We start from the raw sequence: 27,519 nt of genomic DNA, 5'->3' as shown, positions 1-27,519 counted from the left end.
TGAAAAAAACATGCAAAAAATCGGGGAGAGCGCCTGTCATGCGTGCATGTGCATTGGGGGGATCGCACATTGCATTATGGGTGTGGCACACCCACACACGACCCCCCTGCGCTCCTCCCACTTAGGGCACGCGAGCCAAAAATGGTTTGCCATCGCTGCCCTATACCATTTCAGACAAATGTTTCTCCAATCTCTTCTTTAAAACTTCCAGTGTTGGAGCATTCATTCACAACTTCTGGAGGTAAGTTGTTCCAATGGTTAATTGTTTGAATTCCCTCTTAGTTCAAGGTTGCTTCTCTCCTTGATTAGTTTCTATCCATTGCTTCTTGTTCTGCCTTCAGATGCTTTGGAGAATAGCTTGACTCCCACTTCTGAGTAGGGGACTGGAAGTTAAAACATATGAAGAACATTTGCAGGAACTGGGTATGACTAGTTTAATGAAAAGAAGGACTAGGGGGGACATGATAGCAGTCTTCCAATATCTCAGGGGTTGCCACAAAGAAGAGGGAGTTAAACTATTCTCCAAGGCACCTGAGGGTAGAACAAGAAGCAATGGGTGGAAACTAATCAAGGAGAGAAGCAACTTAGAACTGAGGAGAAATTTCCTGACAGTTAGAACAATTAATCAGTGGAACAGCTTGTCTCCAGAAGTTGTGAATGCCCCAACACTGGAAGTCTTTAAGAAGAGAATAGACAACTATTTGTCTGAAACGGTATAGGGTTTCCTGCCTGAGCAGTGGGTTGGACTAGAAGACCTCCAAGGTCCCAAATTCTATTCTATTCCATTCATTAAACTAGACATACCCAGTTTCTGCAACCGTTCTTCATATGTTTCAGCCTCCAATCCCCTAATCATTTTTGTTGCTCTTCTCTGCCCTCTTTCTAGAGTCTCAACATCTCTTTTTAAAATAGTGGCCACCAAAACTAAATGAAGGCCTTGGGATACCTCACTGCATACTTCCCTCCATATAGATGCAGTTCCATTGAGGATCATACTTTCCGTTTTATGAGATTCGTGTTAACTCTTCCAGACAAGAAGAATAACCACGAATACTAAATCCTTATGGGTTCACCTCAACTACAATAACAAAAAGATCTTCTTGACTCCCAAGATTCCCCACATATTATTACAGTAGCTAATTGACTTAACCCTCTTACTCTAAGCCAGGTTAATCAGCCATGATTTATCAAAGTAGCCACGGTGAGTTCACATTACATGCCAAAACTGTGTACACCACATTATCACAATGGCTGCCTGATATTCTCGAACTACAACCCTTTGTTTAGTGACCGAAGTTGCTGAAAAAAGTGACTATTTTTCACACTTATGACTATTGCCCATGGTCATGTGATCAAAATTCAGCTGCTTAGCAACTGGCATTTATTTATGACGGTTGCAGTGTCCAAGGGTCATGCGATCACCTTTTGCAAAAATAAAAACGGAGGGAAAGATATCACCATGTTCAGATGTATAAAGAGAAGCTACAGGGAAGATGATGATGATGATGATGTATTTTCAATAGAAAATAGGACCATATATTTGTTGTAGCTACCTATTTAGCTAAATCTACCTATGTAGATTTCCTCTAAATATAAGGAAAACCTTCCTGATTGTAGACATGTACAATAATGAAACAGTGTACCAATATAGCTATACAGGTACTGTATTTCCCCCCAAAATAAGACTTTTTTCTTTTGAGCCCCGAAATAAGTGCTTGGCCTTATTTTCAGGGAGGTCTTATTATTTTTGTGGCGCAGGAGGCCTCTTAACCTTGGTCCATGGATCACCTGATCCAGAGAGGGCCAGAAGTTCTGTCTCTGTTTCTGGCGCAATCTTGCCAGCCCTAGCGTCATTAGGACTGCCACTCTTTCTGTGGCTGCCACTAAGAGAAGGGATGCAGTAGCTAGGATTTGAGGGAGCAACCTCCACAAGGCCATCCCACGTGGATGGCAGGTGCATATGGGATGTGTAGGGCCTGTTCCCCTGCTTCTCCTCCCAGGAAATGACAGGGACTGGCTGCGCATGTATTTAAATATTTTAGGGGAGGGCTTATATTCAAGGAGGGCTTATTTTAGTGCATGCACTCAAAAGCCCAATTGGGCTTATTATGCGGGAAGGTCTTATTTTCAGGGAAACAGGGTAGTACTCGACGTATGACTGCGTTTGAGCCCAACATTTATGTTGTTAGGGGAGAAATTTGCTAAGTGAGTTTTGCTCCATTTTACAACTTTTCCTGCCACATTTGTTAAGTGAATCATCTGCAGCTGTTAAGTTAGTAACGATATTGTTAAGTGAATCTGGCTTCCCCATTGACTTTGCTTGTCAGAAGGTCGCAAAAGGGGATCACATGACCCCAGGACATTTACAACGATCATATGAACCAGGTATCACACATGCAAATGTAAATCATGTGGCCATGGGGATGCTGTAATGATGTGGAAAATGGTCATACGTTTATTTTTTTTAGTGCCGTTGTAACTTTGAATGGTCACTAAATGACCTGTTGCAAGTGGTGTACTACCGGTAGTATGTTCTTCATCTCTGAAGGTTTTTAGAAAGGGAACAGACAGCCACCTCTGAAGGATGAGCTCAACTCTCTTGCAGAGAGTTGGACTAAATGTCCCTTGAAGATTCTTTCCAACTCTACAATCCCATTACTCTATGACTCAAAACTTCATCAGCTTTTAAAGTTTTGTGGAATGCAGAGCAATTAATGGTTAGTGTCTATCGTGATGACGTGTGATTGAAGGCCTCTTTCTAACCCAGCATACCGTATTTTTGGAGTATAAGACGCACCTTTTTCCCTCAAAAAAGAGGGTGAAAATCTGGGTGCATCTTATACACTTAATACAGCATTTTTGGCCTCCTGAAAACCTTCCCCCCTTTGCAAAAATGGCTGTGCATAGCCTTTAGGAGGCTTCCATAGTGCTCCTGGGGGCTGGGGAGGGATAAAATGTGCGAAAAATGGGCCAGTTTTTGCTCATTTATGCCCCCCCCAGCCCCCAGGAGCACTCTATAAGCCTCCTAAAGGCTATGCATGGCCATTTTTTTTGACAAAAAACGAGCCCGTTTTCACGAAAAATGGGCCGTTTTCTCCTTGTTTTTGTCTCCCCCAGCCCCCAGGAGCACTCGACAAGCCTCCTAAAGGCTATGCATGCCCTTTTTTTGAGAAAAAAACAGGCCATTTTTGGGAGGTCTGCAGAATGCAAAAACTTTTTTTTTTCATTTGCCTCTTCAAAATCTTGGTGCGTCTTATACTCCTGTGCATCTTATACTCCGAAAAATATGGTAATTTCTTCTCTCTGCTTTTTGAAAGATCAGGAAGATTATATTAAACAAAAGTCCAGGATTTTCTTGCCAGCTTCGGCATAAAAATATGAATATTGATCCACCTTAGACGGGACGTCAATGACATTAGAAAAGTAACAGGTCTCAACATCAAAATTCCAGAGAGAAGACATTTATAGCTCTGCTTTGAACTTGAAAGGTTTTTTTTTGATCAGCAAAAGAGTAATTATAGGGAAGTCAATACAGCCAGAGCTATTCCAGTGAAGTAGATGGCAGACCCAACACATTTTTTTCAACATGTATTTTAAGCAACATAATGAGACTTCTGCAATAGATGGTGGGTTGACATCATATTTAAATACCTAGACATTAAGCGTACAGGTATTTAAATCTGTAAAAATTAAACCTACAGTTGGGAGTTGCAATGCAAGTTGTCCTCAATTTATGACAATTGACCCCCAAAATGTATGTTGCTAAGTGAGACATTTGTTGAGTTTCCCCTCTCCCATTTAATGACCTTTCTTGACCTAGTTGTTAAGTGCATCTCTGCAGTTGTTCAGTTAGTAACTCGGTTGTTAAGTGAATCTGACTTTCCCATTGACTTTGATTGTGAGAAGGTCACAAAAGGTGATCATATGACCCTGGGATACTGCAACCGTCATAAATATGAGTCAGTTTCCAGGTGTCTGAATTTTGAACAGGTGACCATGAGGCTGCTTTAATGGTCATAAGTGTGAAAAATGTTCATGCGTCACTTTTTTCAGGGCATTGTAACTTTGAACTGTCACTAAATGAATTGTTGTAAGTCAAGGACTACCTGTAAGATGTCAGAAAACTGAGTCTTCCAATTCCAGGTGCCAGCCAGACCTTCTTTCAAATAACTCCATTCCATCTTCCCCAAACCAACATGCAGCATCCCATGTTCCTTGTCCACTGATGCTCAATCTTCACTAACGATCAATATTAATAGTAACCTCACTCAATAGTAACTCTGAGAGGAATCTTGGAGTCCTAGTGGACAACCATTAAAATATGAGCCAGCAGTGTGCAACAGCTGCCAAAAAAGCCAACACAATTCTAGGCTACATAAACAGAGGGATAGAATCAAGATCACGTGAAGGGTTAATACCACTTTATAATGCCTTGATAAGGCCACTCTTGGAATACTGTATTCAGTTCTGGTCGCCACAATGTAGAAAAGATGTGGAGACTCTAGAAAGAGTGCAGAGAAGAGCAACAAAGATGATTAGGGGACTGAAGGCTAAAACATCTAAAGAACGGTTGCTGGAATTGGGTATGTCTAGTTTAATGAAAAGAAGGACTAGGGGAGACATGATAGCATTGTTCCAATATCTCAGGGGTTGCCACAAAGAAGAGGGAGTCAAGCTATTCTCCAAAGCACCTGAGGGCAGGACAAGAAGCAATGGGTGGAAACTAATCAAGGAGAGAAACAACCTTGAATTAAGGGGAAATTTCCTGACAGTTAGAACAATTAATCAGTGGAACAATTTGCCTCCAGAAGCTGTGAATGCCCCAACACTGGAAGTCTTTAAGAAGATGTTGGATAGCCATTTGTCTGAAATGGTATAGGTTTTCCTCCCTAAGCAGGGGGTTGGACTTGAAGACCTTCAAGGTCCCTTCCAACTTTGTAATTCTATTTGTGATCATTCTATTCTCAAATATTTTTCTGCAGTTCTGCAAGTATTGAGTCTTCTCTGAGGTGTTGTCCATGCCTATGGTTTAGAGCAAAGTAAGGAACTATGGTTCCTTTGTGAATTGTGGACTTCAATTCTCAGAATTCCTCAATCAGATGAGACATTCGGTAGAAAGAGAAGACTGGGTTCTTCAAATTTCACAATTTTATCTGCTACAAATTTTTAATGTACTAACTAAGCGTCATATACAGATAATTCTTGTGTCACCACAGTTTGCTTGGTGATTGTTCAAACGTATAGTGCCATTGAAAAAAAGTTGCTTGCGACTTTTTAACCACACTTGATCAGAATCACGTGATCAAAATTCAGATGCTTGGCAACTGACTCGTATTTATGACGGTGGCAGTGTCCTGGAGTCATGTCATCCCCTTTTGCAACCTTCTGACAAGCAAAGCCAATGGGAAAACCGGATTCATTTAACAGCCGTGTAGGAGAACCGGTAGCTCCGATTATCAGCTGGGAGCGAACCGTTCGCTCTGACTTTCAGCTGGACTCACCCTCTCGCCTCTATTCCCTTTTCTGTAACCCAGCTGATAGGCGCGCCAGAGTAGATTGCTAACTTCAGCTGTTTTCCTCCCCAGCAGCAATGCAGAAGGTGATTTTTCTGTAAGCTGCACACCCACGCAGAGCGAACCGGTTGTTAAACCTGTAGGATCCCATCCCTGCGTGTGGCTAATTTGACAAATGCCGTGATTCACTTAACAACTGTGGCAAGGTCAAAAAATGGGGCAAAACTCACTTCGAACATGTCTCTCACTTAGGAGCAGAAGTTTTGGGGTCAGTTTTGGTCATTACCTTGAAGGCTACCTGCGTGTGGAAAGTTCAGGCTGAGATCCTCAGGAAAACGTAGAGAGATGACAAGAGTTTGACACAATTTCAAAGAAAGGGTTAAGAATCCCCATCGGTCCTTGTTTTCCCTCTACCGCAACTGAGCCCTATTAAGAGTGATTTGTGTTGGAGAAATTGTCATCTGGTTCCTATTCAGTTGCCTGCCTTAAAATATTTAGTCCTTTGGCTTTTTTTGAAGAGTAAAAAAAACCTCAAGATTCTTAAAGTCCTCGAAATAACAAATTTAGGCATACTTGGGGAAGATAGATGTGCTGATACAGTAATGTTTCCTGCTCTTACTTTATGGTTTTCATTTTGTGTTATTTGGGGGGCTTTAAATCTTGGATTTGCATTTCGTGAAGTGGATTTATCTTAGCTTAGAGGTATCTAGGAGAACATCGTAGAATCTGGCTGCAAATTTTGAGATGTTTGTGCCCTTAAAGGAAAAAAAACCCATCCTTTAAAACAGGGATCTCCAACCTTGGCAACTTTAAGCCTGGCGGACTTCAACTCCCAGAATTCCCCAGCCAGCTTTGGAGAGACATGTTTTTTTTTAGAACCAGGAAGCAGACTCACTCTTAATAGCCCCCAGCAGATATTTCGTGCCCATTAAGAAAGACTGGGCCAGCCTATCTACAAAACAAAAGACCTTCAGCTCAAGGATGATGGGATTATCCTTCAGGATGAGAAAGACATTAAGCCACAATAGGAATTGCCGGTCAGGGTTTGAGAAAAAACCCAACTCCAATGCTTCCAATGCTGACAACAAGCCCCTTCATTGCATTGCCCTCAGAAACGTGAACCAAACGCAGTTCAGACAAACACCTAGGATTAGTACTTTGCCTATAGAGCCAGCTATGACCCCTACATAACCCCTACATGGCCCCATGGGAGTCTGACAACAGCCAATAGAATACATGTTCTTGCACAGGAACAGGAAGCTCAAGTGTAAGGGCCAAGAGAAGGTATAAAAACTTCCCACTCTCAACTCTATGTGGTCAGCTGCTCAGAATTGCACAAGCTTGGTGGTTCTGCTTCATCAATAAATGGACCCTCTTTCCAATCCACTTCCAGCCTCCATTTCGTCTCCAGTGCCTTTCTCCCGGCTTGGAACTGAACCAGATGGATATTTATTCCCACCATTGCAATTGCAATTCCTGTTTTTGGTTGCCGTAAGCCTTACGGCAGGGGTGTCCAAACTTGGGAACTTTAAGACTTGTGGACTTCAACTCCCAGAATTCCAGAAGTCTTTGTTGAGTTGAAGTCCACAAGTCTTAAAGTTCCCAAGTTTGGACACCCCTGCCTTACGGAGTTGGCTCATGCAAGTTTAATATATGGCGGTATTATTTACCATTATTAAATGTAACTCTAATCTCCGACCAGCTAAAGACCACTTCTGACTGTCTCATTCTTGATCTGGGAGTGAAATGAGGTTGAATAGTAGTAGTAGTAGTAGTAGTAGTAGTAGTAGTAGTAGTAGTAGTAGTGGGAAAAGACCCATATTCCTGATTCAAATAGATGGAGATTCAACAGCCGAAGGCACAATGGGTCATTAAGCTGGAATAATTCATTGAATTGTGATTGTGTTTTGCTTTTCCCATCAGGCCCAGCTTTAATCTGGTATAGTGCCTAAAATATTGGGTAGAGAAAAAACTGCATAAAACAATAGTCAAGCTGACCTGGCCATATCCGGCTCTACACCATTAATAAAGTGTCTCAGCTTACATTCCTAATGCAAAGTATGGCTGCTAATCATGACAGATGCCTATAATTCTCACGTAAAAGCATAACAGGAAGGAAACAAAATATTAAGCAACAGAGGAAATCTTTTGGCACAACCCACGCTAGCTTTCCAGTACAGGAAAACACAACGTTGATATATATTTAAGATTTACTGCTCTGCAGACATGGGCATAGTGTTCTCTTGCCTGTATTGAACAGACTTGACAGAGAACGTATCTCTGTTTAGGCTTTCAGAATAATGTGGTTGAATTGGGGAAATTAAAACTTTTAGGGCAGGGGTCCCCAACCTTTTGGACCTCAGGGATCACTAAATTCATAATTTTAAATCCTGCGGACCACTAATATGATCTGCTTAATGTCTGGATGGGTGGGCGTGGCTAGGTGGCCATGTGATTGGGTGGGCGTGGCCAACTTGATGTCACTCACGTCAAAGGGCACCTCGCTGACCTCTACTCACCCCTCCCCTCCCAGCCCCTCCTCTTCCCCCCCCCCGGCTCCTTAGGACCCCAACAGGAACCAGTTGCTGGAGCTAAGCAGCCACCATGAAAAAGAGTTGGCAAAACAGCTCAGTTCAAATTGGATCTGACCGAGAAGAAGGCTCAGCAGAAGCACTTCACTGAGGACTACGAGCATAGGCTTTCCAAGCAGAGGAAAGACCTGTGGGAGTGCAAGGCCAGGTACCGGCGTCTGGAGACTCAGTGGGCTGAGATGGTCAGCGAGTTCCAGGCCATGATGCAGTCTCACTGGAATGAGGCCCTCTGGCTCTTCACCACCAGCAGCCCTTCCCTCCAGCCTTTGCCCAAAGCTCCGCACCAGGAGGCTGAAGCAGAAGTCGGCATTTTTGCTCCCCTCCCACCAGCACAAAAAGACCCGAAGAGGGAGACTCTCTGCAGCAACACAAGCGTTCATTGCACATATCTGGCCCAGGGGCCGTAGTTTAAGGACCCCTGATTTAGTGCAATATAAAAAATGCAAATAAGATTTCTGTGGACCACAAAAATCTTCTTGCAGGCCACCAGTGGTCCATGGACTACCAGATGGTCACCGCTGTTTTAGAGGATGCTTATTGGCTAGTTTCTGTGCCATCAGTGATAGACAGATCCAAATCATTTTATTGTGAACTGTTTTTTTAAAAAAAGCAATAACATGCAAGTAGTCCTTGACTTACAACCATTGTTTAGTGACCGTTGCAAAGTTATTGAATAAAAAGTGACTTACAACCGTTTTTCACACTTAAAAGACTGTTGCATCATTCCCATGATCAAGCTCAGCATCTGGAGATTTTATTAAACATGGAGGTTTGTTTGTTTGCTTTTTGCTTCTTGTCAACGGTTTCCGGAATTTTATTTTTTACATTATTTCCAGGTTAGCCTCTAGTCCTGGGATTTCATGGCGATCTACCAACTAAACATTTACCAGAGATTACCCTGCAAGATGAGCCGGGTGCTAAGAGATCAATAAAAAAGCAAAAATTCTGCAGTCCACTAATAGCCATCCCGTCCCCATGAAATAAAAAGCAATTATGTAATAAAGGCAGGAATAGTGGACTTTGACAGCCTTGAAGATAGATGGGCTTGTAAAAGGCTTTGGAGAGAAATCATTTCTGTCACCATAAAAAGTGTCCTTTTCCTGGCCTCTACTAAGCTGATACAGCTCACTCGTGATTCATGGCTGAATCTGTCACTGAGCAAATGTGGGAACTTAGAAAAGATTTAAGCAGTGGTGGGCTGCTACACGTTCGCCCAGGTTTCGGGAGAACCCGTACCTAATGTTATGGCTGGTTCGGAGAATCTCCAAATCCCACCGCTGGCTGGCCCCTCCCACCCTTCCCCTCCCAGGAGTTTCCATCCACGCGGCCTGTTTTGGATGCAAGGTTTGTTTGTTTGTTTGTTTTGGTTTGTTTGTTTTTTATTGGATTTATATGCCGCCCTTCTCCCAAAGGACTCAGGGTGGCGTACAACATTAAAAAACACACATCCCGAAAAGTTAAAAAGAAATTAAATATATATCCCAAAAAACACATTGAATTTGTAGAACAATACATTTAAAAAAATGAGTTAAAATTAACAGGCCAGGCCGGCTTGCTGGAAAAGCCAACTTTTTAGGGCGCCTCGGAAGGACCGGAGGTCAGGGATTATGCGAAGCTCCGGGGGCAGGTCATTCCAGAGGGAAGGCGCTCCCAGAGAGAAGGCTCTCCCCCTGGGGGTCACCAGCCGACACTGTCTGGCCGACGGCACCCTAAGGAGGCCAACTAGGTAAGTGCAAGGCCCGTGTGGAGGCTCGGGGAGGGGAAAAATGGGCCTCCCTGAAGTTCCAGAAGGCCGGAAATGAGCCCGTTTTCGCCCTCCCAGAGGCTCAAGGAAAGCCTCCAGCGCAGGGGTGAAATTCAGCAGGTTCTGGAGAACCGGTAGTGGAAATCTTGAGTAGTTTGGAGAACTGGCAAATGCCTGGCCCTGGAGAAGGATGGGAATGGAGATTTTGCAGTATCCTTCCCCTGGAATGGGGTGGGAATGGAGATCTTACTGTATCCTTCCCCTGCCATGCCCACCAAGACATGCCCACCAAGCCACACCATGCCCACCAAGCCACGGCCACATAACCAGTAGTAAAAAAAATTGTATTTCACTACTGCTCCAGAGACTGCGGAAGGCGAAAATCCCGCTGCCCCCCCCCCCGTGCCAAGGTGCCGGAGGCTGGCTAGGCCATCCCCACCATGGCCACGCCCACCCAGCAACTGGGCAGAGAACCCGCTGCTGAAATCTTTGAAGACCACCCCTGGCACTTAAGAACTGTGGCAATAAAGTTGTAAAAGCAGGAGCAACTCGTTTAGCAACCACTTTGCTTAGCAATGGAAATTCTGGCCCCAGTTGTGGTCATAAGTGGAGGACTACCATTATTCTTGAATGGCAATGCAGGTAGTCCTCAACTTACGACAGTTCACCGAGTGACCGTTCAAAGTTATAACAGCACTGAAATAAAGTGACTGATGATTGGTTTTCACACTTACGACCGTTACAGCATCCCCACAATCACGTAATTTACATTGGGATGCTTGCTAAGTGACTCACATTTATGACGGTTCCAGTGTCCCACGGTCACGTTACCATCTTTTGCGACGTTCTGACAAACAAAGTCAATGGGGGAAGCCAGAGTCACTTCACACAACCGTGTTACTAATTTAACAATTACAGTGATTCACTTAACAAATGTGGCAAGAAAAGTCATTAAATGGGGCAAAGCTCACTTAGCACATTTTTCACTTAGCAACATAAATCCTGGGCTCAATTGTGATCGTAAGTCGAGGATTACCTGTATTCTAATTTGCCTAAAGGTAAAGGTTCCCCTCGCACATATGTGCTAGTCGTTCCTGACTCTAGGGGGCGGTGCTCATCTCCGTTTCAAAGCCAAAGAGCAAGCGCTGTCCAAAGACGTCTCTGTAGTCATGTGGCAGGCATGGCTAAATGCTGAAGGCGCATGGAACGCTGTTACCAGGGGTGAAATCCAGCAGGTTCTGACAGGTTCTGGAGAACCGGTAGCAGAAATTTTGAGTAGTTTGGAGAACCGGCAAATGCCACCTCTGGCTGGCCCAAGAATGGGGTGGGATTTTGCAATATCCTTCCCCTGCCACTCCCACCAAGCCACTCCCACCAAGCCACGCCCACAGAAACAGTAGTAAAAAAAATTGAATTTCACCACTGGCTGTTCCCTTCCCACCAAAGGTGGTCCCTATTTTTCTACTTGCATTTTTACATGCTTCCAAACTGCTAGGTTGGCAGAAGCTGGGACAAGTAACAGGAGCTCACTCCGTTACGTGGCACAAGGGATTCGAACCCCTAAACTGCCAACCTTTCTGATTGACAAGCTCAGCATCTTAGCCACTGAGCCACCATGTCCCTTATATTCTAATTTGCCTAACAGCTAGAAAAAAACTTCTTTTCCGAACCTCTGGACCAGGAGTCTCCAACCTTGGCAGACTTCAACTCCCAGAATTCCCAAGCCAGGAAAGTAAAGCTGGCTGGGGAATTCTGGGAGTTGAAGTCCGTCAGGCTTAAAGTTGCCAAAGTTGGAGACCCCTGCTCTGGACAAAGACCATGGGTGATACAATCACAAACCTATCCTAGCTGTGTGTACTTCTTATCAAAATCATCTTCTAAGAGTGTTTCTAATGCATGAAAATATGAGCCAAGGTAATTCAAATGAATATGTGTTTATTGCATGCTAACACTCCCTACAAGAATCTGAATTACTAACAGTCAAAGCAAATTGGCGGTAGATAAGAGACAATGGCATTCAAAATGAGCTGGACTTAGATCTCTCGTGGGCGAGAAGGGACCTGAGAGTGACCCCTTCCTCGGGCTCAGCCTGGTCCTCTTCTACAGAACTACCAAAAAAGAGACCGAGCCCTCCGCTAATATGGAAAGACATAAAACTAGTAGAAAGTTTCTTTGGGTTTCTGAAAGCAAAACCTTCCCAGTTACTATAATTGGAATTTTACACAGTAATCATTTTGTTCACTTTATATGACTTAATAACTTTGTGATATACAGGCACTCCTCAACTTACAACCACAACTGAGCCCAAATGTTTATGCTGTGAAGTGAGAAGTTTGTTCAGTGGGTTTTGCCCCATGTTACAACTTTTCTTGTCACATCTGTGAAGTGAATCACCGCAGTTATTGAATTAATAACATTAATTGTTAAGCGAATCTGGTTTCTCCATTGAGTTTGCTTGATAGGTCACAAAATGACCCCTGGACACTGCAACTGTCATAAGTGTGAGTCAGCTGTCAAGCAACTAAATGACCATGGGGATACTACAACAGCTGTAAAGGTGAGAAACGGTCATAAGTCACTTTTTTCAGTGATGTTCTAACTTTGGTCACTGATTGAACTGTTGTAAGTCGAGGACTACCGGTATAGTGGTTTTGGTTTAATTTTTGTTAAGGTCACTTTACTAAATACCTTTTTGGGTCACTTTCTTACAGGCCCCTCTTCATTTCCCACTTTGTCTGGATAAAACAAAGGAAACATTTATTCAAAGCTGGACTTTGAATATGCCTCTCTTAAGTGCTAACACCTGGGTGATTAAAAAAGACTGGGAGCTGCTTTCTGCTTTTAGAAACATGTTTCTCCATTTCTCCTGTTGGGAAATATAATATTCTGCCTTTTTAAAATATTCCTCAGAATATTTCATTCTTCTAGGAGGGGCGGGGTTGGCTTCCCACACCATCTATTTGAATTATTTGTGATTTAACATTTTTCTTACAAAGGGTTCCATTCCCTATTGATAGGTTACACGTGCTTGTTTGCAATCAGATAGTAGCCCCCTTCAACTTTTGCTTCGGGTAATGTTTTACATAAGAATTATTCTCCCCCCCCCCCTCTTATTGGTTCTTGTATAATTTGTTGAAAGGAGGATTTTGCTTTCAGGATACAACTCCCTATATATATTCTGGGTGGACTTCAACTCCCAGAATTCCCCAGCCAGCATGTAAGTACAGTACTTATAAAATAAATGTATCTTTTTGTTTTTTACCATCGACCAATCTTTCCATGCTCAATTAAATTCTAAAAGAATGCATTTCCATTGGATTTTTTCCCCTCTCCATCGAGGGCTGTGGCAGATAGTGGAATAAGAGTGATACAATACAATAGCAGAGTTGGAAGGGACCTTGGAGGTCTTCTAGTCCAACCCCCTGCCTAGGCAGGAAACCCTATACTGTTCCAGACAAATGGCTATCCAACATCTCCTTAAAGACTTCCAGTGTTGGGGCATTCACAACTTCTGGAGGCAAACTGTTCCACTGATTAATTGTTCTAACTGTCAGGAAGTTTCTCCTCAGTTCTAAGTTGCTTTTCTCCTTGATTAGTTTCCATCCATTGCTTCTTGTTCTGCCCTCAGGTGGCTTGGAGAATAGTTTGACTCCCTCTTCTTTGTGGCAACCCTTGAGATATTGGAACACTGCTATCATGTCTCCCCTAGTCCTTTTCATTAAACTAGACATACCCAGTTCCTGCAACCGTTCTTCATATGTTTTAGTCTCCAGTCCCCTAATCACCTTTGTTGCTCTTCTCTGCATTCCTTCTAGAGTCTCCACATCTTTTTTACATCATGGCAACCAATACTGAATGCAGTATTCCAAGTGTGGCCTTATCAAGGCATTATAAAGTGGTATTAACACTTCACGTGATCTTGATTCCATCCCTCTGTTGATGCAGCCTAGAACTGGGTTGGCTTTTTTGGCAGCTGCTGCACACATCTGGCTCATATTTAAATGGTTGTCCACTAGGACTCCAAGACCCCCCTCACTACTATTGAGGAAGGTATCACCTATACTGTACCTGTGCATTTCGTTTTTGTTGCCTAAATATAGAATCTTACTCTTTTCACCATTGAATTTCATTTTATTAGATAGTGCCCAATGTTCAAGTTTGTCAAGATCCTTCTGTATCTTAAGCCTATTCCTGCCAGCTTGGTGTCATCTGCAAATTTGATGAGTTCCCCATTTATTCCCTCATCCAAATCATTGATGAATGATTTCATTGAATTATGAATAATTGATGATGATGCAGGATATAGTTAAATAAAGGAGGGATAATGATAATGTATATACAGGTATGGGTACAACATAAGGAAACTAGATGTAAATTGTAAACTGATTTGGAAAGAAAGATTAGAAAACTTTGTTATTAAATATTATGGATGTTTAGCTAGAATAGGACATAAGGATTCAGTGTTATTGGAAGATTTTAGAAATAGTAAATGAAATGCCAGTATGTGGTTATGTATTAAATCTTGGTATATTTTATGATGAAGGACGTTTAAACAATTATAGTCAAATGAAAATGGAGGTATGATGATGGTAACATGTATAAATATCTTATAAATATCTGAGTTAAAATACTTGAGTTAATATGAATTATGTTTGTTGACTGTGGAAGAGATACACGAAAGCCTTTTTGTAACCAACTGATACACTTTCTACAGTATGTAAAGGATGTGTTGTGTTTGCCTTGAAAATTAAAAATAAAATAAAAATTATTTTAAAAAAAGAAGAAGATATCGATAGATTTGATTCTGGAGGATTACCTCTATTAGATTATCTCCTTTAGTGTGTCCCAAAATGCAGTAGTATTGGCTGGCTGGGGGATTCTGGGAGTTGAAGTCCGCCAGGCTTAAAGTTGCCATGGTTGGAGACTCTTGGTTTAGAAAATCGTGACTTTTTTCATTCCCACAAGAATATCCAGGAAAGGACTTTGATTGTTAAAAATTTCCTGCTGTTGGGATCTCTTGAATGAGTCTCATGGCACGACCAATACTATTTTTCTGCCTCTGTATTCTGGAGGCATTCAAATCCAAGGCACCAACCACAATACTTATCATCTACAAGAGCAGTGTTTCTCAACCTTGGCGACTTTAAGTCCTGTGGACTTCAACTCCCAGAATTCCCCAGCTGGCTAGGGGATTCTGGGAGTTGAAGTCCACAGGACTTACAGTCGCCAAAGTTGAGAAACACAGTACTAGAATCTGCTGTTCTCTATACATATTTGTGGGGCAGGAGTGTGACCTGCTGTTGGTCCAGAATAGTGTTTCTTAAGCTCAGCAGCCCTCAAAAGCAGCCCTTTTGTCGTCAGATTGACAGGAAGGCCGGGAGGGACGTTGTCCATGGGGCCGCGATGGGTCAGACACGACCTCCTGACTAACAACAACAAGCTCATCTGCTTCAAAATATATGGACTACAGTTCCCAGATTTCCACAACCAGCATTGTGGCCGAGGAATTCTGGGAGTTGAAATTCACACATCCTAAAATTACTGATGTTTGAATAACACCAATCCCAAAAACACACTTGGATGGGACACCACCGGGAAATCCATGAGTGGTAAAGCTAGACTAGAAATCAAACCAATATTCTAATTACCTAAAAGGAGGTAATAACCATCCACTTCCTTACTGCAGCTAAGAAAATAGGTGGAGAAATCCATGAAGTCATCACAATTAAGCATGCTGCAAAAAATGCTTTACCTTAGGTAATATTTTTCAATCTTGGCAACTTTAAGGTGCAATGTTGGCAAGTTTTAATATTCTTCAACTGCCAGAATTCCCCAGGTGGAAAACTCATGCATTTTAAAGTTGCCAAGGTTGAGAAACATTGCCTTAAGAAGAAAATATACGAGATTAGTCATTCTATTTACCTGCCTAACGGGTTTCCTCGATAGAAGCCCTGAAATAAGCGCTTGGCCTTATTTTCAAGGAGGTCTTATTATTTTTGAGATGCAGGAGGAGGCGAGCGTGGTCACCTCATGGCTGCTGCTATGTTGCAATATTTTCGGGGAGGCCTTATTTTCGGGGGAGGGCTTATTTTAGCGCATGCACTCAAAAGCCCGATTGGGCTTATTATCCAGGGAGGTCCTATTTTCAGGGAAACAGGGTATTTAAAGAGATTAATAAATGACAATGTTTCACATTTCCAATGAAAGAGTCCTGCATGCAGGAGTGTCTGCAGGGCATCGTTTAAAAAAAAATCAAGTTGGCAACTCTGAGGGTGCAGTTGAAATTCTACCTGGGATTGACATTTTTGACCTGCCTTCGGTCATTAAACCTTGATCTTCAGTCCAGGCTTCCATCATCACCAGCTCTATAACAATTTCTCACAGACCCAGAGGGAGAAGTGAGCAGTCTACACCAGCAATAAGGACAAAGAACATTATCTACAGCAATGTTTCTTGACTTGGTGACTTTAAGACCAGTGGATTTCAACTCCCAGAATTCCCCAGCTGGCATGCTGCCTGGATAATTGTGAGAGTTGGAATCCAGAAGTCTTAAAAGTTTGCCAAGGTTGGGAAACAATGCTCTATAGTAGATTCCATGATTTGGTTAAAATGTTTCTGCTATAGAGTGGTGTTTCCCAAGCTTGGTGCCTTTAAGACTTGTGGACTTAAACTCCCAGAATTCTCCAGGCAGCATGCTAGCTGGGGAATTCTGGGAGTTGAAGTCCACGGGTCTTAAAGTCACCAAGCCTGGGAAACACTGCTCTATAGCAGAAACATTTTAACCAAATCATAGAATTAGCAAATAATGCTAATTTCTGACACATACACACACATCCCTCATTGTACGCACTTAGTGGAGACACAAGGAAGCAAGGAAGCACACACACACACATTTACATCACCTCTTCTGGCTGGAATTGGAGCATTTTCCAACTCAGCAGTTCTTTTAAGATGCCACCCGTAGCCCAGCTGTCTTTTCAATGAGCCAACAGCTTTACGAAGGAGCTTTGCCAGCGAAAGTGTCCCCATTCATTCAGTTGGATTAAGGGACTGATCAGGGACCAAGCCAAAAAATCCTGGCCTGACTATATTCCTGCTTCTATTGCAGACAAGGCATGGATGGTGGAAAGGCTCACCTGTGGGGAGGTGGGAGGCCCAGAGTGGCTTTTTACCTCCTTTCCTCTCCCCAGCTGTTTTTTTTTTCCTCCCAGAATGTATCAGTGGAAAGGGGAAGGAGGGAGGTGATTTCATTCAAAACCAGGGAGAACAGCAATTCCTCTTGGATCATGAAAACACACACACACACACACAAAAGCCAACATCATCCCAAGCTTGCTGACAACCCCCCCCCCCCCCCGCAGAATCATGAATCAATTCCAACTTGGAAAATAATAATAATAATAGTGATGATGATGTACCTAGTACGCTGGCAGCACCCCCTATGAACCATTAGCACCAGTCAATGGTATTTGTGATGCATTTTTGAATGTTCAGTTGACTGAGTTTCATGTTTAATGAATAAAAGAGAAATAATAATAATAATAATAATAATAATAATAATAATAATAATAATGATAAAATAATAATAATAATAATAATAATAATAATAATAATAATAATAATAATAATAATAATAATAATAATAATAATAATAATAATAATAATATAGTTCCTAGGTCCTTGGTTAGGACTGGAGCTGTTGAGTTACCAACCACCCCCAAAGGCTGTGAATATCACCAAAGATATAATAATAATAATAATAATAATAATAATAATAATAATAATAATAATAATAGATACCTAGGGCACTGGCAGCAACTCGTATCAACCATCAGCGCCAGTCAATGATATTTGTGATACATTTTTAAAATGTTCAGTTGACCGAGTTTCATGTTTAATGAATAAAGAGATATAATAACAATAATAAGGAATGAGCCAGCTTGGGCCAACAGAAAAATGGAAACCCCTTTTGCAGTGCAATAGATAAGATAGATAGATAGATAGATAGATAGATAGATAGATAGATAGATAGATAGATAGATAGATAGATAGATAGATAGATAGATAGATAGATAGATAGATAGATAGATAGATAGATAGATAGATAGATAGATAGATAGATAGATAGATTCCCCCTACCTTTCCTTCCTCCCCAGACCTGTCCCCCCCTCCCCATCTGTAACACTGACATACAAATCCTTCCCCAACGTTCCGGGCATCAGCCAAGCCGAGAGGGCGGCGATTTCTCCCCCACCCAGACCCCCCACCCCGAACCCCCCCCCCAAAATCCCCCAAACGGGTTGGAGAGAGGCAGCCCAGGCGACGCCAAGCGATGCCATCCTTACCCACATGGGTGATGACCGTTGCCAGGCGCTGGCTGAGTTCCCGATGCGACATTTCTTCTTCTTTCAGCCACACCAGCATTTCACACGCCCGGGGAACCGACGGCGCAGCCTCCAAGACCGAGCCCCGCAACCTTGTCTCCAAAGACGCCTTGCCGGAGAGCGGAGGCAGCTCCGACGCGGGGACAATGCCGCTGCCACTCCCACCGCGACACACACACACGCGCGCGCACACAAAAAAGAGCCTGCCGGGTCACACCTGCCCTTTTTTTTTTCTTTTTTTACTTAGCGCGGGCGGCTCTCGTAACGTCCCCCGCGGCGATGCTCGTCCGCCCGCCTCCGCCGGCAAGGTCGTCGCCAGAGCCGCCGTGCATTTTGGACGCCGCCCTCCCTATCGCTCGCCGGTCCCAAATCCTTGAACCCCGGCTCCGCTAATGGACCAGTGGCGGCTGCGGCTGCTCCCGTATTTCTCCTCCGCTCCGCTCTTTGGCTCGCTCTGGCTGAAATGAGCGGAATCTACCCAGGGGTCTCCCGGCGCCTAACCCAGGAGAAACCATTCCCAGCTGCGCGGGGAAGCGAGGCTCGCGTCCCCCCCCCCCCTCTTTTTTTTAATTTTAATTTTTGAAAATAGAAATTGGTCCCTCAGGATGTTTTCTGGGCATCTTTTTTTTTCTCCCCCCCCCAGACCCGGTTTCTTCTCCCTCCCGCCCCTCCCTCCCTCCCTCCCGTTTGGCTTTCAAGAAACGGCGGTGGTTGTGGCCAGGCTGGGCGACCTGTGTGAAGACGCTGCAAATGGGTTTCCTGAGAGACGTGGTGGCGTGGCGAGCATAGAAAATAGGCAGTTGTTGTTCTACTACCTGACCCATAATGACGAGGGACCTGCGTTCTTTATCTGTCAACAGGAGGGGCGGGAGGGAGGAGAAATTTCATGGGCCCAGGTCTGACAAACACATGCCCAGATTATCTATCTATCTATCTATCTATCTATCTATCTATCTATCTATCTATCTATCTATCTATCTATCTATCTATCTATCTATCTATCATCATCTATCTATCTATCTATCTATCTATCTATCTATCTATCTACCTACCTACCTACCTACCTACCTACCTACCTACCTACCTACCTACCTCTATCTACCTACCTACCATTTTCTTTCTATCTATCATTATCATCTATCTACCTACCTACCTACCTCTATCTACCTACCTACCATTTTCTATCTATCTATCTATCTATCTATCTATCTATCTATCTATCTATCTATCTATCATCATCTATCTATCTATCATTATCTATCTATCTATCTATCTATCTATCTATCTATCTATCTATCTATCTATCTATCTATCTATCTATCTATCAATCTACCTACCTACCTACCTACCTACCTACCTACCTCTATCTATCTACCTACCTACCTACCATTTTCTTTCTTTCTATTATTATCATCTATCTATCTATCTATCTATCTATCTATCTATCTATCTATCTATCTATCTATCATCTATCTATCTCTTTTTAAAATGAGATTGGGCAATCATTTGTTTGAAATGTATAGAGTTTCCTGCCTGAGCAGGGGGTTGGAATACCTTCCAAGACCCATCCAACTCTTAGCCTGTTTATTTTATCTTACCCCGGTTTATCTAGTCAGTCAGTCAGCCAGCCAGCCAGCCTGCCTGCCCGCCTGCCCTTTCTTTCTTTCTTTCTTTCTTTCTTTCTTTTTCTTTCTTTCTTTCTTTCTTTCTTTCTTTCTTTCTTTCTTTCTTTCTTTCTTTCTTTTTAAAAGCAGATTGGACAGCCATTTATCGGAAATGGTACAGAGTTTCCTGCCTGAGCAGTGGGTTGGACTAGAAGACTTCCAAAGTCCCTTCCAACTCTGTTTGCCAGTTTATCTTATCTTTCATTCATTCCTTTTAACTGTAATTCTGTTCAATCATTTTATTTGTCATTCAATCATTCTGTCTATCATTCTATATGATTCTATCATTCATTCTGTCTTTGTCATTGTTATCTAGCTATAATTCTTGCCATAATTTAATCATTTTGTATCTGTCTATTATTCAGTTATTCTATCTATTTATCCATCCATCCATCCATCCATCCATCTAACCATCCATCTCTGATATTTCTACACTGCTCAACTCCAAAGAGTTCCAAACATTTATTTTCTTGTTAAAAGACATTTGATGGACCTTCTGTTAAATTTAAGCTACTTCACAGACGCAGAACTGAAACACATCCTATCAGTATATACACATATTAATTATTGCACAGTTTATAAAGGAGAAGATATCAAGAAAAATATGAGTTTACAAAGGGCAGAAGAATTCTCTCTCTTTTGCCCAATAAACTTTGTTCTTTCCCTTCTTGTTATCTTGAAGAATATTTGGAGGCGAGAACTAGTTTTCTTAAAAATTTTAAGATGTGGCCCTGGCTGCGCAACCAAATATTATCATGCAGGAAGATGTCAAAATGGGGCAGGTTTTTAATCCCATAATCCTGACCACTATTTTGATTAATTTGTGTATCTCCTTGAAGGCTTATGAACCCACCCACCCCAAATTTCAGCAATTAATCTGTGGGATGCAAAAGAGCCTGTCTCTACTTTCAATTTATAATTATTCCTGCAAATGAAAACAAAAATCATTATACAAAATGCATAATCACAATACAGGAAGCACATCCTGGTAGGAAATGCAGCGTCAGCAATAACAAGGATTAAAACCCTGTCCTGTTTTTCTAAGGCTGGAGAAATTCAAAGCAATTCACATACCTGTTTTGGATGGGTGACTGCAGCGTAATGCAGAATCCTTTTTATTCTACACGCCCAGCCTGACAACTTTCTGGCTAAAAAGATTTCTGCTTCAGAACGACCATCTTGAGAACTATTGAAGAATATAGTGGCCACCTTGTTATAGTATTGGTTTTTTTAAAAAAAATACAGAGAGATCTTTCTGACAATGAATTCATCCTCTCCAGCTAAAGGTTGGAGCTGAAATGTTGGAATGACTGTGTACAATAAGAAAGGCAATAATTGCTCTAAATACAGAGGTGTGACCAAGGCAGTCAAAATGGCGACTGCATGATGGGTTTAAAACTCACTGAGTTTTTTTATATATGCACAATGCATTCAGAAGCTTTTAAAGAAGAGGCTGGAATCAATTCCTTTATCCAAAGAATATATTTAATTTTGTTTTTATTTGGAAATCACTTCTGGATTTTTGTGCTTGTGATGAAACACCCCCACCCTCGAAAGTTTGATTGTTTTTATCGATTAAATAGATTTTCTGTCATAGAAATGGTTAGCATATACCTGTGATGGCGAATCTATGGCACGCATGCCACAGGTGGCAGACAGAGCCATTTCTTAGGGCACATGAGGCGTTGCTCTGTCAGTTCCAGCATCCGCATGTGCGCGCTGGGCAGCTGATTTTGGCCATCATTTTTGGCCATTTTTTGCCCTCTGGAGGTTTCCCTGAAGCCTCCGGAGGGAGAAAAATGACCCTACGGGCAATCTGGAATTCCATTCCATAATTTCTGGTTTGTGCGTTGGGCCATTTTTCACCCTCCGGAGGCTTCAGGAGGCTTCCCTGAAGCCTCCGGAAGGAGAAAAACAACCCAACATGCAAATCGGAAATTGGGCTGTTTCCAGCCTCCGGAGGGCCTCCGAGGAGACTGGGGAAGCCATTTTCACACACACACCCAGCTCCTAGAAAGCCTCTGGAGACTGGGGAGGGTGAAAAATAGACCTACCAGGCCCACCGGAAGTCAGAAAACAGGCTATTTCTGGCCTCCGGAGGGCCTCCGGGGGAGGGAGGCCTTTTTCACCCTTCCCAGGCTCCTAGAAAGAGTCTAGAGCCTGGGGAGGGTGAAAAATGAGTCCACCGTGCCATCACATCCCAAAAGTGGGGGTCGCGCGGGGGGTTGTCTGTGCAGAATTATGGGTGTGGGCACATGCGCGCACCCCCCCTTGCGCTCCTCCCACTTTTGGCACGCGAAGGCTAAAAGGTTAGCCATCACTGGCATATACTATTGTATAAAAGTAAAAAAGTTGAGGTTGTAGGTTATTATCACCACCTCTGAACTGGAGCTTCTGGATGCTCTTCAAGGGCAGCCCCATGTAGAGCAAGTTGCAATAGTCAAGACGGGAAGTCACTAGGGCATGAGTGACTGTGAGTAGGGACTGTTGGTCCAGGAAAGGACGCAACTGGTGCACAACCCGCAGTTGCACAAAGGCCCTCCTGGCCACAACCACCACCTGTTCTGAGCAAGAGTCGTGAGTCCAGAAAAACCCATAGATTACACACAGAGTCTATTTGGGGTAGTGCCGCCCCATCCAAGACCAAAGGTGGCAATTCTCCCTGAGCCAACGAATCCCAAACCCAGAGCCACTACGTCTTGCAAGGGTTTAGTTTCAACCCGTTGCTCCCATCCAACACCTAACAGCCCCCAGGCACTGCGAGAGGGAGGACACGGCATCACTTAACTCACCACTGGCCGAGGCATACAGAATATACACTCTACCCGTCTCTGCAGTCTGGTGTCTAGCAGGCATCTTGGATCACAGCTCCCTAAATTCCACTGCCAATGTTAACAAAGAGTTCTGGAAGTTGTAGTCTCAATACATCAGGAGGCCATGATGAATCACATCACTTCGAAAACACGAACTGCAAACAAGTAGCCCTCGACTTACAACTTCAGTTGAAATCAGAATCCCCATTGCTTATCAAGGCAGTTGTTAAGTAAGTCGTGCCTGGAACTTTTTTGCCATTGTTGCTAAGCGAATCACTTCAGTTGCTAATTATGTGGTCCTTCAGCATCCCCCATTGTCTTTGCCTGTTGGAAGCTGACTGGGAAAGTCTCCGTTGGCGATCACATGACCCCAGTACTCTGCAATCATTGTAAATACATGTTGGCTGTCAAGCACCCAAATTCTAATTACATGACGAAGGGATGCTGCAACGGTCATAAATATGAGGACCAATTGTAAGTCTTTTTTTTTGTGTGCCATTGTCACTGCCAGCAATTGCTAAATGCTTGTAAGTCGAGGACAACATGTAAACAGAACATGGTGTTACAAAAAACCAATCATATTTTGTGAGAATGATTCATGTCTAATTCTTTGGACAAACATAGTAACTTTATATGTATTGGTGCTCCCTGCGATACAAGGGAAATCCTGATTTAAGAATAAAGCCAACTGTTGAATGGCTGGTTGCCATTTCTAGAAATGGAGAAAAAGAGAAAAAGCACAAATCTTTAAAATGGGAGAACAAAACCCAAAAGAGGAACTAAATTAGAGAAGACATTGCAGATTACAGATGTCCAGAAGAAACTTCACACTGGATATAGGCCTAGTTGCCGATTAATAGATCTCTTGGGTCTACAGATGCCTTACTAGATAATCAAATGGATATTATTTTTCAGATATAAGTTTGGAGTCCAGCTGGTATATTAGTTAACAGAATTACAAAGAGAAATAAATCAATAATGTAGTAATAAAACCTCCATTATATACTGCACGAGGGAAGCAGACATAATTACTACAAAAATCTTAATGAGAAAGGAAGATTTATTGCTTTTGACCTCAACCTTTCAAACCCAAGGAAAAATGCATTATAAGATTAAGGTACAGGGGTTGGAATGGGGTTAAGGGGATGCATTCAATATTTACAACCGTTCTTAATTTAGCAGAGAGGGTGAAATGCTGTTCTTAATTTAGCAGAGAGGGTGAAATGTACTTAATGTACATTTTAAAATCCACACACACACACACACCAGTTTCATGAAAAAAATATTTCCAAGAAAAAAATCCTTCTGACATTAAGGACATCAGACCGTCAAACAAATTATTTTAGTTATATTTATTAAGAGTTTTCATATGGTAAAAGATAAACCAAAACGAAAAGAAAAAAAAAGTCAAGAAAAAAGGAAAAGGAAACTAAATTTAAGAAATATATAAGTGATTTCTGCCTTTTTTTCAATAGAATAACAGAGTTGGAAGGGATCTTGGAGGTCTTCTAGTCCAACCCCCTGCTCAAGCAGGAAATCCTATACTTTTTCAGGCAAATCCAATCTTTTCTTAAAAACCTCCAGTAGGCTAGATGTTTCACTGATTAATTGTTCTGTCAGGAAATTTATCCTTTGTTCTTGATAATTACATTCCTATTGTTCCTCTCCCATCTATTTTACAAATACCCTTACCCCCTATTTACTCCACATCTTTCTTGATCTTCAAATCCAAAAATCATCAATTCAATTTATTTTCTTCTTTCAGAAAAAAACAACAATCCTACAAAATTTCCAGTCTATCCAAAAAGTTCCTGTAGTTTGCATACAGCCTGGAAAACAAATCCTGAGCACTGTTTGTGATACATATTTATGTAAATAATCTGTTCTAATCAATTCTGCTCTGCCTTCCCATTTCACTAGCTGTTCCAATAACCTACATAGTCATCCATTTCGATTGTAAAGTGAATATTGTAATAAAGAAATTTCTCAGATCGTCTGCTGTGGTTGAACTATATGCATATATGCACTCACGTTATACCTCTGTTACAATATCCACTTTTTAATACCACCACGGCCAACAGAATAAACCAAGCTTTAATAAAACCCTTTCTATTTCTGTAATAATGGAACTGTGTAAAACGTCTTGTGGAATGAAAGGGGCTAAATATATATTTTTTTAATAAAAGAGGACTATTTTTAGATAGCTATAGTGCTCTATTTGAAGAAAAACATAGTTAATATTGCCTGTATACCCTTGAAGCAAGCTATATGCCCCCCCAAAATAATTTATATTTCTGAAGCATTTAAAACAACTTTCAGCCAAGAACAGAACGTTGTTTTGATTTCTTCTTCTTCTTCTTCTTCTTCTTCTTCTTCTTCTTCTTCTTCTTCTTCTTCTTCTTCTTCTTCTTCTTCTTCTTCTTCTTCTTCTTCTCCTCCTCCTCCTCCTCCTCCTCCTCCTCCTCCTCCTCCTCCTCCTCCTCCTCCTCCTCCTCCTCCTCTTCCTCCTCCTCCTCCTCCTCTTCTTCTTCTATCTCCTCCACCGAAATTAACTAAGGGTATAGTAGTATTTATACAATGTAAACTACTTACTACTGCATTAAGTTTTGGTCACCACGATGTAGAAAAGATGTGGAGATTCTAGAAAGAGTGCAGAGAAGAGCAACAAAGATGATTAGGGGACTGGACACTAAAACATATGAAGAATGGTTTCAGGAACTGGGTATGTCTAGTTTAATGAAAAGAAGGACTACGGGTAACGGGAGACATGATAGCAGTGCTCCAATATCTCAAGGGTTGCCACAAAGAAGAGGGAGTCAAACTATTTTCCAAGGCACTTGAGGGTAGAACAAGAAGCAATGGGTGGAAACTAATCAAGGAGAGAAGCAACTTAGAACTGAGGAGAAATTTCCTGACAGTTAGAACAATTAATCAGTGGAACAGAAATTGCCTCCAGAAGTTGTGATTGCCCCAACACTGGAAGTCTTTAAGAAGATGTTGGATAGCCATTTGACTGGAACAGTATAGGGTTTCCTGCCTGGGCAGGGGGTTGGACTAGAAGACCTCCAAGGTCCCTTCCAACTCTGCTATTGTATTACTATTAACACTATAATAAGGGAGTCAACTTAACCCATTACAGATAAAGAAAAGTTAATATCAATGTTAACTATAATTCTGAGAAGTTAATGCACATAAAATTGCTTGAATTGTACATTGAAGCTAAGTAAGCCATAAAATATTGTGAAAACTGACTATTTTGACTCCTATTAGAGCTGCCCCTGGGAGAGCATGTAAGAAGAAAGAGGTTGCCACATGATGTTGCAAGAGCAGTGGTGGGTTCCTAGCCGGTTTACTACTGGTTGGCTGAGGGAGGGCGTTTTGCGCATGCGCTGCTTGCATGTGCACCTGGCACATGCTGTGCATGCGCAGTTTACTGAAAACTGTTCTGTGCATGCACAGAAACATGCTGGCAACAGGAGAAGGGACCGGGGAACCGGTTCAGGGGCTTGACAGGCTACAGTTACTACCGGTTTCAGCAATCCAGGCTGGAAAACTATTACCAGTTCAGCCGAACTGATCCGAACTGGTAGGAACCCCCCTGTGGGCTAGACACAAGGGAGGGAGTCCTTCCTGATGCAAACTTGGCATTTAAAACCTGTCCAAAGCAGAATAAAATTGGGCCCCATCATGTAGTAAATGGCTTTTAACAGATGACTTTGCCCCCCTCCACTGCTGTATCATACTTACAATTATTTGATCTATTTAATGTAATTTAACTGTTTAATTTAATCACTTGTCAACAGAAAAGTATAATTTCTGAAGAACTGGAAAATCAAAAACTCCTGGATTTAAGTTGTAATGATAAAAAGGATCCACCTGTACTTGATAATGTAAAAACCTAAATTTTAGGGATCTTAGTTTTCAAAATCTAGGAAGGTATAAATACCACTGACCCTTTGTTGCCCTTCACGCAGGATGGCCTAATTCAATACAGAACACTGCCCTTTTGTCCAATAATAGGAATAAAAACATTTCAAATTGCCCCAAAATGAATTACAGCTTTTCTTTTTCAGAAATGATGTTATTTGAGTTTGCAAGCTGCTTTTGATCAATTGTTGTTGCTATATAGACACTCAGTCTGAGGTCAACTTTGCGCAATCATAGAGTTCCTTTTCCAACAATGCTTCTATTGTCTGGCTGAATTGTGGGATTGCACTTTTGCTTGTTTGCTCAGTAATACAGGTGCAAAACATTTCATATACAGAATCTGTCCAGTCTACCGTGCTATCTAGCAGAGTAGTTTAAAATCTTTTGATTGAGTGCCTCCAGACCTGACACCTTAGATATGGTATAAGTGTTGGGGCTACACAAATTCCTTGTTAGGATATAGATAATTTTGGGATTTGTGGTTCCAAAACAATGTTGTGGGGAATGCAAAGGAAAACCTATTGCTGACATCATTGATTTTTAAGGACAGACATCGTGTTTCACCATTTTCCTGCTTTGTTAGTTGCAAAGTGGGATGACCTATCGCGATCCCATGGACAACATTCCTCCAGGCCTTCCTGTCCTCTACCATCCCCTGGAGTCATTTTAAGCTCACACCTACTGCTTCAGTGACTCCATCCATCCACCTCATTCTCTGTCGTCCCCTTCTTCTTTTGCCCTCAATCTTTTCCAGCATTAGGTTCTTCTCCAGTGAGTTCTTCCTTCTCATTAGGTAGCCAAAGTATTTGAGTTTCATCTTCAGGATCTGGCCTTCTAAAGAGCAGTCAGGAATTCATCTCCTCTAGGACTGACTGGATTGATC

At 42.2% G+C, this 27,519-nt stretch overlaps 1 protein-coding gene across 2 annotated transcripts in view; it reads right to left on the bottom strand.

The window, feature by feature from the left end:
• The window catches only part of MCF2L2 (MCF.2 cell line derived transforming sequence-like 2), a 251,079-nt gene extending 232,406 nt beyond the window's left edge, over nt 1-18,673 (bottom strand). Inside the window, exon 1 of one of the 2 annotated variants that reach the window (XM_081955551.1) lies at nt 18,194-18,673. In XM_081955551.1, the coding sequence (XP_081811677.1) occupies nt 18,194-18,272 (79 nt within the window). In that variant the 5' untranslated portion in view covers nt 18,273-18,673. Of the gene's footprint in view, nt 1-16,750; nt 16,916-18,193 lie in introns of those variants that run through there. The other variant, XM_081955550.1, reaches the window with a different exon arrangement.
• Between the last annotated feature and the right edge of the window lie 8,846 nt (nt 18,674-27,519).

Source organism: Natrix helvetica (genome assembly GCF_964273705.1).
Source record: "Natrix helvetica genome assembly, chromosome: 5".
NCBI classification, from domain to species: Eukaryota; Metazoa; Chordata; class Lepidosauria; order Squamata; family Natricidae; genus Natrix; species Natrix helvetica.
Note: the sequence above shows the minus strand (reverse complement) of the source record. Positions and strands in the feature narration are given on the sequence as shown.